Source organism: Tachyglossus aculeatus, chromosome 1 (assembly GCF_015852505.1).
Source record: "Tachyglossus aculeatus isolate mTacAcu1 chromosome 1, mTacAcu1.pri, whole genome shotgun sequence".
Classification (NCBI taxonomy): Eukaryota; Metazoa; Chordata; class Mammalia; order Monotremata; family Tachyglossidae; genus Tachyglossus; species Tachyglossus aculeatus.
Genome location: NC_052066.1, coordinates 169,206,818 through 169,219,290, shown reverse-complemented (window position 1 = coordinate 169,219,290; position 12,473 = coordinate 169,206,818). Strand labels below are relative to the sequence as shown.

The 12,473-nt window shown below is 45.3% G+C and overlaps 1 protein-coding gene across 3 annotated transcripts in view; it reads right to left on the bottom strand.

Moving 5' to 3' along the window:
- The window catches only part of SPTLC2 (serine palmitoyltransferase long chain base subunit 2), a 140,650-nt gene that overhangs the window by 86,535 nt on the left and 41,642 nt on the right, over positions 1 to 12,473 (bottom strand). For all 3 annotated transcript variants that reach the window (XM_038750424.1, XM_038750432.1, XM_038750439.1), the window contains exons 3-4: positions 5,242 to 5,396; positions 2,955 to 3,103 (exon numbers count right to left, since the gene is read on the bottom strand). In XM_038750424.1, coding sequence (XP_038606352.1) covers positions 2,955 to 3,103; positions 5,242 to 5,396 — 304 coding nt within the window. The remainder of the gene's footprint in view (positions 1 to 2,954; positions 3,104 to 5,241; positions 5,397 to 12,473) is intronic.

Here is a 12,473-nt window from a genome sequence, read left to right as displayed (position 1 = left end):
ATCAGCATGGTCATATTAACTCTTACTTGAAGCCCACGTTACAGCGGGACTTCATCACTGCCTTACCAGGTAACTGTACTTCTTTCTAAAGGGTTGGGAGTTGCAGGGCCAATATGAAATTAGTTTGTACTTGGAGCTCTTTCTGCATGCCAGCCACGTTCATCTTTTACTCTGTGGATAACTGAACATGTTTTGTTCATGTTTTGTTTGGTTTTGTTGTCTGTCTCCCCCTTCTAGACTGTGAGCCCGTTGTTGGGTAGGGACCGTCTCTATATGTTGCCGACTTGTACTTCCCAAGCTTAGTACAGTGCTCTACACACAGTAAGTGCTCAATAAATACGACTGAATGAATGAATGAATGAAAGTGGAACCAACTCTATGCTAATCCTCCAAGTTACGTTCAATTCTGTGGACCGCTCCCTTCCCCTGGAAACCCCGTCTAACCTTGACTTTATTGGCACAGTTATCTCCTGGTTCTCCCCTTAACTTTCTGGCCGATGGTTCTCGGTCTCCTTTGCCAGTATTTCCTCCCCCTCCAACTGTGGGTGTCCCTCAGAGCTCTGTTCTGGACCCTCTTCTCTTCTCCTTTTACACTCACTAGATTAAGAGACCCCAGCTCTCCCTCATTCACTTCCAGCCTCCCCACTTTAAATACCCCAATTGCCACTTCAGCAGCTCAGCACTACCTTCGCACCTTGGCACTCACAACTTTCCATAGCACTTATGGATATACTTTCCATATCCTATTATTCTAGCAGTAACTCATGCGCCTGTCCCCCTTTCCTTCTAATTCCAGAGTACACTCCCAAGTGTATAGGACAGTGTCCGGCACCTAATAAATACTATCGATGAAATAATGTAGGTTTTTTTGGCACTTTGGCTAGGACTCTGAGGAATTTGGGATCTTCTTCCAACACCACACATCAACCTGGAGAGAACATGATGTGAGGCAGCGTGGCTCAGTGGAAAGAACCCGGGCTTTGGAGTCAGTGGTCATGGGTTCAAATCCCGGCTCCGCCACTTGTCAGCTGTGTGAATTTGGGCAAGTCACTTCACTTCTCTGTGCCTCAGTTCCCTCATCTGTAAAACAGGGATTAAGACTGTGAGCCCCACGTGGGACAACCTGATCACCTTGTAACCTCCCCAGCGCTTAGAACAGTGCTTTGCACATAGTAAGCGCTTAATAAATGTCATTATTATTATTATTATTATGATGATGATGATGATGATGATGATGATGATGATGATGATGAAAGAAACATATGTGTACAAGGTGCACAAATTACAAAGCAGATTTTTCTTACAAGCAGGGTTCTTCACAAACATAATCCTGGCATTAGACGGAGTCTGAGGGTGATTCTAACCTCAGCAGCCCTAGCCACAGGCAAAAGAGAAAGCGGAGAAGCTTATGGAAAATCAGGACGTGTGCTTAAAAAGGAAACTGCCTAATTTCTCTTTCTCTTTTGTTTAAGTTTCATAGGCTGTGCCTGGGTGGGAAATGGGAGTGCAAATACTGCATGTAGCTGCTTGGATTCTCGCACGCTAATGACATGGAGAACAGCAGAACGAGGGGGTGAAGAAGGGTCCCAATAAATGCGAGTGTGGCCAATGGAAATTTTGGTGTGCCACATAAATCTGAAGGAGAAAGGGATGTATTTGCAACATGGTTTGTAGAAATTCAAAGTGGCCAGACCTTAAGGTTAAGAAATGGGATTTTTTTTCTAGACTGAAGCTTTACCTAATTTCTCAAAGCAGTCTAGCAAGAAGCAGCACAGCACAGTGGAAAGGGCAGGGGGCTGGGAGCCAGGAGACCTGGGTTCAAATCCCAGTTTTATCACTCACCTGTTGCATGACCTTGGACAAGTTACTTAACTTCTCTGTGCCTCAGTTTCCTCATCTGTAATGTGGGTTCAATACCTGCTCTCCCTCCCCGTTAGACTGGGACCCTCGTGGGGCGGAGACTCGGATTTAATTGTCGTGTTTCTACTCCAGTGTTTGTAATAGTGCCTGGCACTTAGTACGTACCAAAGAACAGACACCACAGTAATAATAACAAGAATGATTATTATTAGTCTATGCATAAGACAAAGCTTATCTTGTTGCCGACTTGTACTTCCCAAGCGCTTAGTACAGTGCTCTGCACACAGTAAGCGCTCAATAAATACGACTGATTAATTGATTGATTTGTGCAAAGTTGTTCTTCTTTCATATATCCAAATAAGGATCACATTTTGTGAGGAGATTTGAAATGAAGGAATATTTTGATTCCAATATTAAGAAAAAGATGTAAGTAATGAGAACCAAAGCTTTTTATATTAGGTGGATTCTCAGAGACCTTGTTTGTGTGTCAAAGCACTTTTCCCCCTTCCAGAAGACAGGTGCTTCTCAAAAATGACTGAGATATTAAGGCTTGAACCAACACTCCAGAATAGCAAATGTTCAACTTGATGATAATAATAATAATAACCGTCATACTTGTTAAACGCTTAATATATGCCAGGCACTGTACTAAGCGCTGGGGTGGATACAAGCCAATCAGGTTGGACACAGTCCCTATCTCGTTTGGGGCTCACAGTCTCAATCCCCATTTGACAGACGAGGTAAATGAGGCACACAAAAGTGAAGTGACTTGCCCAAGGTCTCACAGCAGACAAGTGCTGGAGCTGGGAGTAGACCCCACGTCCTTCTGACTTGACAAACCAACTCACCTTTAACACACTTTGAGTTACAAGAGATAAAAGTCTGCCTATAAGTACCTGCAATGACAACGTCAGCACCGGAGAAAGCTCTGCAAAGAACACTGCACTTCTGATAGTTGTCCAATTGCCACAGAATTTGCGATTTTCCATTGTTAATACAGCATTTTAGTATGAGATGAGTTTAAAATTTTAAATCTTTGAAATTTCCAAAGCATTCTGCATCCAGGAACAAGTAGAATACAAGGCCACACTTACCTATCTCTTGCCTGGTACTGCAGACACCCACTCCGTACTCCTGTAGTACTTTAGCTGCTGCTTCTTCACACATTCCAGTATTCTGTGCAAATCCAAGGTAATTATAGGAACCCATGTTGATAACATCTTTAATGATATTCCCCGTGTACCTGTGTTCCAATAAGGCAAGCGTCAAAGATCACAAAAAGATGTAACTCGGTGGTAATCACAAGAGTCGTCGATAACTGGTTAAAAGAATCAAGTTCCTGGTTCTGGTTTTTGACAAATATTTGTCAGGCACAAAAAACCATGGCTAGAGCTTACATGAAATTTTTTAAAAGTCTTTTCCAAGATTTATTTATTTGTACATATCTATTCTATTTATTTTATTTTGTTAGTATGTTTGGTTTTGTTCTCTGTCTCCCCCGTTTAGACTGTGAGCCCACTGTTGGGTAGGGACTGTATATGTTGCCAATTTGTACTTCCCAAGTGCTTAGTACAGTGCTCTGCACATAGTAAGCGCTCAATAAATATGATTGATGATGATGATGATCGATAAGCTGAACGTAGTTTTCGCATTAAAAAAATCAGGTACTTTACAATAAGGAAAATTAAAGAAAAAGACCACATTAGCTGTATAGGCCATAAAAATTAAGTCTCAAAATGTTAAGCCATTTCCTAAGTAATGGAGCTGATTTTTTAAAAATGGTACTTGTTAAGCACTTACTATGTGTCAAGCACTGTACTAAGCACCGGGGCAGATACAAGGTTGTCATGTTGGACACAGTCCCTGCCTCGCATGGGCCTCACAGTCTTAATCCCTGTTTTACAGATGAGTTAACTGAGGCACGGCGAAGTGAAATGACTTGTCCAAGGTCACACAGCAGACAAAGTGGCAGAGCCAGGATTAGAACCCGGGTCCTTCTGACTCCCAAACACAGGCTTGATCGACTAGGCCACACTGCTTCCCAGCTGAATCTGGTTCTCAACTACCGAGCAACATCCCTAGACTCAGCGATGGTTGGATGGTACTGAACTGGTTATGCTGAGGAGAAACCCACAATGTATTGTCGTTTCAAAAAGAACTGTGATAATGCCCTTTATAAAAGGCAGATGTAGACAGCTAGTGACAGCCATCTCTATCTTGGTATGAGAGACAGAGATACAGACACACCGACACAGAGAGACCACTATCTCTCAGGGACTAGAACACACTTGTTCACCTAACTTGCATATTAGTTGATATGATTTATCAACTAAGTCAACTCACTTGGACTCCAATGCTGAATTTAGTCCATCCTTCTGGTCCTATTATAGCCCTAAACCAAAAGCCTTTCCTCCGGTCCCCCCAGAGCAGCTCTGAAAAGCTGGGATGTCCCAGCTCTGTTCAATCAGTTGATCAGTCTTATTTGTTGAGTGTTCATCCCAGTTTCTCAAATCTTACTGAGGGTTTCCAAGGCAACCTCAAGAGGTCATTATTAATCATTAAATCGTATTTATTGAGCGCTTACTGTGTGCACAGCACTGTACTAAGCGCTTGGGAAGTACAAGTTGGCAACATATAGAGACGGTCCCTACCCAACAGCGGGCTCACAGTCTAGAAGGGCGAGACAGACAACAAAACAAAACATATAATAATAATAATGAGTGATCCTGGAAGAGCCAGGTTCTCCCGGCCTGATACCTTGAGCTACCTACCCCAGTGCTCAGTACAGTAGAGAAGCAGCGTGGCTCAGTGTAAAGAGCACGGGCTTTGGAGTCAGAGGTCACGGGTTCAAATCCCGGCTCCGCCGCTTGTCAGCTGTGTGACTTTGGGCAAGTCACTTAACTTCTCTGTACCTCAGCTATCTCATCTGTAAAATGGGGATTAAGACTGTGAGCCCCACGTGGGACAACCTGATCACCTTGTAACCTCCCCAGTGCTTAGAACAGTGCTTTGCACATAGTAAGTGCTTAATAAATGCCATTTTAAAAAAGCGCTTAAGTGCCATAAAAAACAAAACAATGACAACAACAACATATCCCTTGGGGCTTCTCAGGACCAAGAGGTGGGCTAGCCTCGGCCCCAAACTCTCTCGGGAGTCTTGAGGAGCCCCAGAGTTCTCCTGAAAGTTTTCAGGAGCCTAAGCAGTGGACTGCAGATACCACAGGTTGGGGAATAACCCCCGGAACGTGACACTGTCACACCACGCTCCGGACACTTTTTGGAAGCCCATCTCGGTTTACTCTCACATCCTCTCCCAGGTGGAATGGACAGAGTTTCCTAGCCCAGGGTACCTTGGGCAAGTCACTGCCAATTCAGACTCACTTGAATGACCAGTTGTAGTCTTGGGAATGTCTCTCCATGATGTCCACCTTGGCCCCGGGCACACTACAAATCGGGCGGTTCCAGTTATCTCGAATTCGCATGTAGAGGTTCCTTGTGTAGAAGTTCTCAAAGTCCTGATATAGCGACACAAAGTCCTGCAAACAGACAGCAAGCAGATATGTTTGACAAATTTTGCTGAGAAGGTGGTATTTTAAGGCTTTCAGGGATGCTGACATAACTATGGTGAGCATTTCCAAAACCGATTTAACCTAACCAAAGACCAATAATGCTGAATATCTGTAATCCTTAATCAAGCACAATTTTGGGCTTTGCTTAGCTGACCAACCAGGACAATTACGTATATAGCTGCATTAATGTCTGTTTCCTCTCTAGACTGCAAGCTCATTTTAGGAAAGAAACCTGTCTACCAATTTTGTTACACTGTTTTTTCCCAAGTGCTTAGTACAGTGCTCTGCACACAGGACGTGTTCAATAAATGCCACCGATTGATTGATCTCCAAGCTGTTGACACTTTGTTGTCAATCAACATAATCTTCTCCACCTTAATTTTTACTCTTACTTTTAAAAGCTTGACACCCTGGATTATATTTCGCTGCTTATTTGGTTGACCCTGAAAAAAGTTCCTAGTTCAAAGGAAGTGATAACTCCAGCTGCCAAGGAGTTACTCTCTGAAGACTCTGATGCTGCAAAATTAAATTGATTCAGAATTTCCAAAGCTATGACATCCCCAACTTCTCAGGATCACGGGACTAAAAACGAGATTTTGCTCCAGGAAAAGAATCCTACATTGGGTTATCTCATTCATTCTCTGAGAGACATTGAAATGGCTGGACAACCACAGAAGGCATTTGTTTATGAGGATTCCCACACTCTCCGATTCCTCGCATAACGGCTAAGATGACTTTTTTAACTCAACAAACTTTAAAGTCAGAGTGAGTACCAATTAATGCATGTGATGCATAGCATAACATGGGCATGGACCAAAATAAATTCAATCTCTTCATTCCAGCTCTTGGAGGTGCAGTCTTTGATCGCTAACTGGTGACAGGGTTACTATGCCAGAAGAGGCTTAGAGGGAATCTTAACCTCTTTGGGAATCGACAGTCTTTTTAATGCAGATTTCTACCCTCTTATTTTATGCAATGATCTGAATCACCAAAACTTGACTTCTATGTAATGCTAACATTCAGGTATTCATCACATCAGTAAAACAACCCTCTGGACTGTCAGGATGACACTCTTATCATTCATTCAATTGCATTTACTGAGTGCTTACTGTGGGCAAAGCACTGTCCTAAGCCCTTGAGGACTATCCGCCCATTGAGAGTCCACACTATCGATGGTAATACAGTGCTCTGCTTAAAGAGAGCTGAACCAGGGTCACAAAATGTACCATTACCCATCCAAGCAAGCAAATATTGTCTCTCACTGGCAACAAGACCCCTGCCTTCCTTGACATGCAGCCTAGTTGTTAGAAATGTACTGGACTCTAAGCTTGTTGTAGGCATGGACCATGGACCTTTGTTCTCTCCCAAGTGCTTAGTACAGGGCACTGTATACATTAAGAGCTCAATAAATACCACTGACTGACTGATCCCATCTTTTCCCTCTAGGAGCCCATCATGTACTCATTGCTTAAAAAATGTATCCCAATCCCTCTCGATCATACTGACACTTTGCTCTGCACAACTCCCTGTCAAAGGCTCCAAGCTCTGCCCCAACTGTTTGAAGTTGTATTTCCTTTTCTTTATTTAGACCCTTCGATGGATGCCCTCACGTTCTCAACTGGGAGTTTTGCTGAATAACTCTGTGTCTGCATTGTCCACTGTGTAAACTTTAATCAAGTCCTCTCCTAGCCTTTGTCTTTGCAGAACAAAGAATCTTGACCCTATTCATCTATTTTTTCCTCTATTTCTCTGGTTGTCTTGGTGACTGGTCTCGGTCAATTAATCAATGATATTTACTGAGCACTTTGAGCGTGGAGCCCTGCACTATGCACTTGGAAGGGTACAAGACAATCTGCTACGTAGACGTGATCCCTGTCCACAGCGAGCTTACGGTCTAGAGGGGAAGACATCAAAACCAATTTAGCCAGGGGAGTGATAAGGCATAAGGATATGTACCTAAGTGCTGTGGGGTTGGATGGGGAGAGTGATTATCAAGTGCTTTAAGGGGGACAGACAAGTGCACAGGTGATGCAGAAGGGAGGGTCAATAGGAGAGACGATGAAAGGTAGAATAATTTGAAGGAAGCTAAGGCATATAGTAGGGAAGTTTTGCCAGCTATACTCCTTGAAAACCAAATCACATAAAGTCATGGAAGACTCTCTCAGTGACTGTGCTACTTACTGTACTAGAGCTGTGTAAAATACGATTAGTGTTGAACTTGACAATAGCATATAACTCACATATCTCTTTTTGCATGGGATTCCACCATATTTCCCTTCACAGTCTTCGCACAAGGAAAAAAAAAAATCAGCCTATTCTCCCAACTGGATACATTTACTTACAAAGTCAGAGCCTAGAAGAATGACAGAGTCCCTGCCTACTCCCAAACTGTGTTAGGAGATTAGCAGAAGGATAAAACTCCTCTGGCAGGTTCAAGTACGGACAACTCCTTTTATTTCTTAATCCATCGAAGGTATTGGGCGCTTCCTTCATTCAATCATATTTATTGAGCACTTACCATGTGCAGAGCACTGTACTAAGTGCTTGGGAGAGTACAATATAACAGGCACGTTCCTGCCCACAAAAAGCAATGAATTAAGACCTTATGTAATAATTTGAGTCCAGTATTTTGGGGAGTGCGGCTTGTCCCCACGGAGGATGAGTGTGAGAGGGACTGGGAGTATGTGTACCACCCAAGGACTTGGAAAAAACGGGGAGGATGGGACCGAAGATGGACTCCGCATAACTGGACACAAACCCCCCAGAAAGACCCCCGCTAACGTCTGGGGAGGGCTTCCCAGGCCAGTACTCGATGCGGGGTGGAGCCCTGCCCCGCTCTCCTGCCCGACCTTCTGCCCAAGAGCTGGGAGCCCAGGGTTAGTGTGGTGGTGGGTGCAGTTCTCCCTGAGAAGCAGCGTGGCTCGGTGGAAAGAGCCTGGGCTTTGGAGTCAGAGGTCATGGGTTCAAATCATCACCATCATCATCAATCGTATTTATTGAGCGCTTACTATGTGCAGAGCACTGTACTAAGCACTTGGGAAGTACAAATTGGCAACATACAGAGACAGTCCCTACCCAACATTGGGCTCACAGTCTAAAAGGGGGAGACAGAGAATAAAACCAAACATACTAACAAAATAAAATAAATAGAATAGATATGCACAAGTAAAATAAATAAATAAATAAATAGACTAATAAATATGTACATATATACATATATACAAATCCCGGCTCCGCCAACTGTCAGTGGCTGTGTGACTTTGGGCAAGTTACTTCACTTCTCTGGGCCTCAGTTCCCTCATCTGTAAAATGGGGATTAAGACTGTGAGCCCCCCCCCCCACCCGCCGTGGGACAACCTGATCACCTTGTAACCTCCCCAGCACTTAGAACAGTGCTTTGCACATAGTAAGCACTTAATAAATACCATCATTATTATTATTATCCAAGCGCTACACCAGCAACGTGGCAGAAGAGCAACCCGGATCTATTTCAATGGGCTTTTCTAGGTTTTACTGTAGTCACTGTTCCAAACCTTTGTGCCTCTTTCCTGTGTTTGGGTGGGTTGGCTGGGGAGGGGGCCTGAAGGTGAGTGTTCCCACCCAGGGGAGAGGGTCTCCAGGACACACGGGGCTGGATCTAAGTGCCTAATGATGATGATGGCATTTATTAAGCGCTTACTATGTGCAAAGCACTGTTCTAAGCGCTGGGGGGATACCAAGTGATGAGGTTGTCCCACGTGGGGCTCACAGTCTTCATCCCCATTTTACAGATGAGGGAACTGAGGCCCAGAGAAGTGAAGTGACTTGCCCAAAGTCACACAGAGGACAAGTGGCGGAGCAGGGATTTGAACCCACGACCTCTGACTCCAAAGCCCGTGCTCTTTCCCACTGAGCCACGCTGCTTCTCTAATGAACTCTGGCTCCCCGTTGCCAGCCAGCACAGAGGTAGCCAAGGGGGTAGCAAAGGCGAGGGAAGCAGTATGACCTAGTGGATAGAGCACGGGCCTTAGGAGAGTCAAAAGGACCTAGGTTCAAATCCCGGCTCGGCCACTTGTCCACTGGGTGACCTTGGGCAAGTCGCTTCACTTCTCTATGCCTAAATTACCTCAGCTGTAAAATGGAGATTAAGACTGTGAGCCCCATGTGGGACAGGGACTGCGTTCAACCTGATTAACTTGTATCTACTCCAGTGCTGAGAACAGTGCTTGAAGTATAGTAAGCGCTTCCCAAATGCCGTCATCATCATCATTATTATTATTAGTGTAATTAGTCAATTAGTGCCAGGGGGCTAGGGAGGAGGGAGGCTAAAGGCTGGTGGTGAATGTGCCTCGAAAAGAAGCAGCATGGCTCAGTGGAGAGAGCACGGGCTTTGGAGTCAGAGGTCATGGGTTCAAATCCCGGCTCCGCCAATTGTCAGTTGTGTGACTTTGGGCAAGTCACAACTTCTCTGGGTCTCAGTTACCTCATCTGTAAAATGGGGATTACGACCGTGAGCCCCCCATGGGACAACCTGATCACCTTGCAACCTCCCCGGCGCTTAGAATAGTGCTTTGCACATAGTAAGCGCTTAATAAATGCCATCATTATTATTATTACGAGGCTGGAGACAGACAACCACTGGGCCCTCTGTGGAGTGAGGGGCCAGCTCTCCACATTCAGGGAAGATGGCTGGGTTCTTCGGCCGTGGCTGAGCCCGCCTGGTTTTGTCGGGACCCGAGACCCTGTCCGTGTGTGTCCTGGGGACGGGAGCCCCGAGTGGGGAACAGAAGCGGCAGGCCGCCGCAGTGAGAGCTGTGCCGAGGAGGGCGAGTCGGGCAAGCGGAAAAAGAGCCAAGTCGAAGTGTCGGGGCCAGAGCCGGGTACCTACTGAGCACCTGAAGTACAGACAGCAGTGAACCCAAGACTGTCTTAAGTGCCTGGTGGACATCGAAAGCCACCGAACGCTTGAAATGTTGGGGAATGCGGCGTCAGCTGAAAACAGAGAATCACCGGCTGAGCAATGACCTGCATGGCAAACTGCCATTAAAAAAAGGAAGTGGCTCTCTAAACAAAATCTTTGCGTGGAAAGAGACAAAGAGGCAAAAGAGAAATCAGTGCCAGGCGCTGGAACATTAAGCACGACAGCAAAACAAGGGGACAACCTTTTTGTGTGCCCAAAGTGGCCGGGACTGTGGATCCTCCATTGGCTTTTTCAGGCCCACCCACACTCACAGGTGAACTTCACAACTTCACTCGTTCATTCATTCGATCATATTTATTGAGTGCTTACTGTGTGCACGGCACCGTAGTAAGCGCTTCTTTGAATATGAAGGACAACTCTACAAATGCCAGATCTGCCTTGTATGCCTTTAAAAAAACAAAACAAAAGACCCCACATACTTGGGAGGACAAGGCCCTCAGTCCTTTAGTGCCTCTCAGGTTCAGAGCTAGATGTCCTGCAGATCTCAGACTAGATATGTCCAAAACAGAACTCCTTATCTTCCCACCTTCCTGCCTTCCCCCGTCACTACAGACAGCATCTTTCCTTCCTTCCTCACAAGCCAGTGACCTTGGCATTACGCCTGACTCATCTCTCATACAACCCACCTATTCAACCTGTCACCAAATCTTGTCAGTTCTATCTCCACAACATCGCTAAAATCTGCCCTTTCCTCTCCAAACTGCTACCATGCTATATCCTCACCCACCTAGACTCCTGCATCTGCCTCCTCACTGACCTCCCTGCCTCCTGTCTCTCCCCACTTCGCTCTACTGCATTGATCATTTTTCTAAAAAAAAGTTTGGTCCACATCTCCCCACTCCGCCAGAACCTCCAAGGGTTGCCCACCTACCTCCATAAACAGAAACTCCTCACCAATGGCTTCAATCAGCTCACCCTGCTTACCTTCCCTCACAGATCTCCTCTTGTGACCCAGGCTGCACACTTCACTCCTCTAGTGCCAGCTTGCTCGCTGTGCTCTCATTTCGTCCATCTCACTTTCCGAACCCTTTCCCACATTCTCTCCTGGCCTGGAATTCCCTCCCCCTCCGACTACCTCAGCCCACCATTCTCCCCACCTTCAAAAACGTACTGTGTTCACATCTCCTTGTACTTCCCAAGCGCTCTGCACACAGTAAGCGCTCAATAAATACGACTGATCGAATGAATGGGTGAACTGAGCCACAGAGAAGTGAAGTGACTTGCTCAAGGACACACAACAAACAACTGGCAGGGCTGGGACACACACACACACATATTTGGATATCCTTTAAGGTAACAAGTTTTGAGTAGGAATTACATGTGTTAAAAAGCACTCATCACAAAGCTGCTGGTTGAGTACACAACAAGTAAAAATACTGCCAACAAGAAGAGCAAAATGTTTGGTGCTGTCACTGGAAAAATCCCAGGAATGGTCTGTGTGGCTTTATCCCTAAAAGAGGGTAGTGCCTCGCCCCCATTTTACAGATGAAGACGGACTCAGAGAGGTGAACCTGAGCCCACTGTTGGGTAGGGACTGTCTCTATATGTTGCCAACTTGTACTTCCCAAGCGCTTAGTACAGTGCTCTGCACACAGTAAGCGCTCAATAAATACGACTGATTGATTGATTGAACCTGCTCTCCCAAGGTGACAGAGTCATGGCAACTCTTATCAGCTTCTTAAGCCAAGCTTGCCTCCCAAGCACTGCCGGCTCTGTTCAGATGAGGCTTAGTCCGTTCCAAAGTCTCTAGCTTAGAAGCACGGGGTACCCGTGCCTTGGACCAGACCAGAATTTTTGAATTTGTTTACACATTTATGTTGTGAAGTCCGTAACAGCGGCCTCTCCGATCTTGACAGTGGCGCTTGGAAAATAAACGTTCAAAAATGTGCCGGCTCCTCCCTGATATGAGAGTGATTTTATAGATCTGCTCTTGAACGTAAACCAATTCTAACAAGCAGCAGCTTGGCCTAGTGGAAAGAGCACAGGTCTGGGAATCAGATGACCTGGGCTCTAATAATAATAATAATAATAATAATAATAATAATGATAATAATAATAATAATAATAATAATAATAACAGCAGG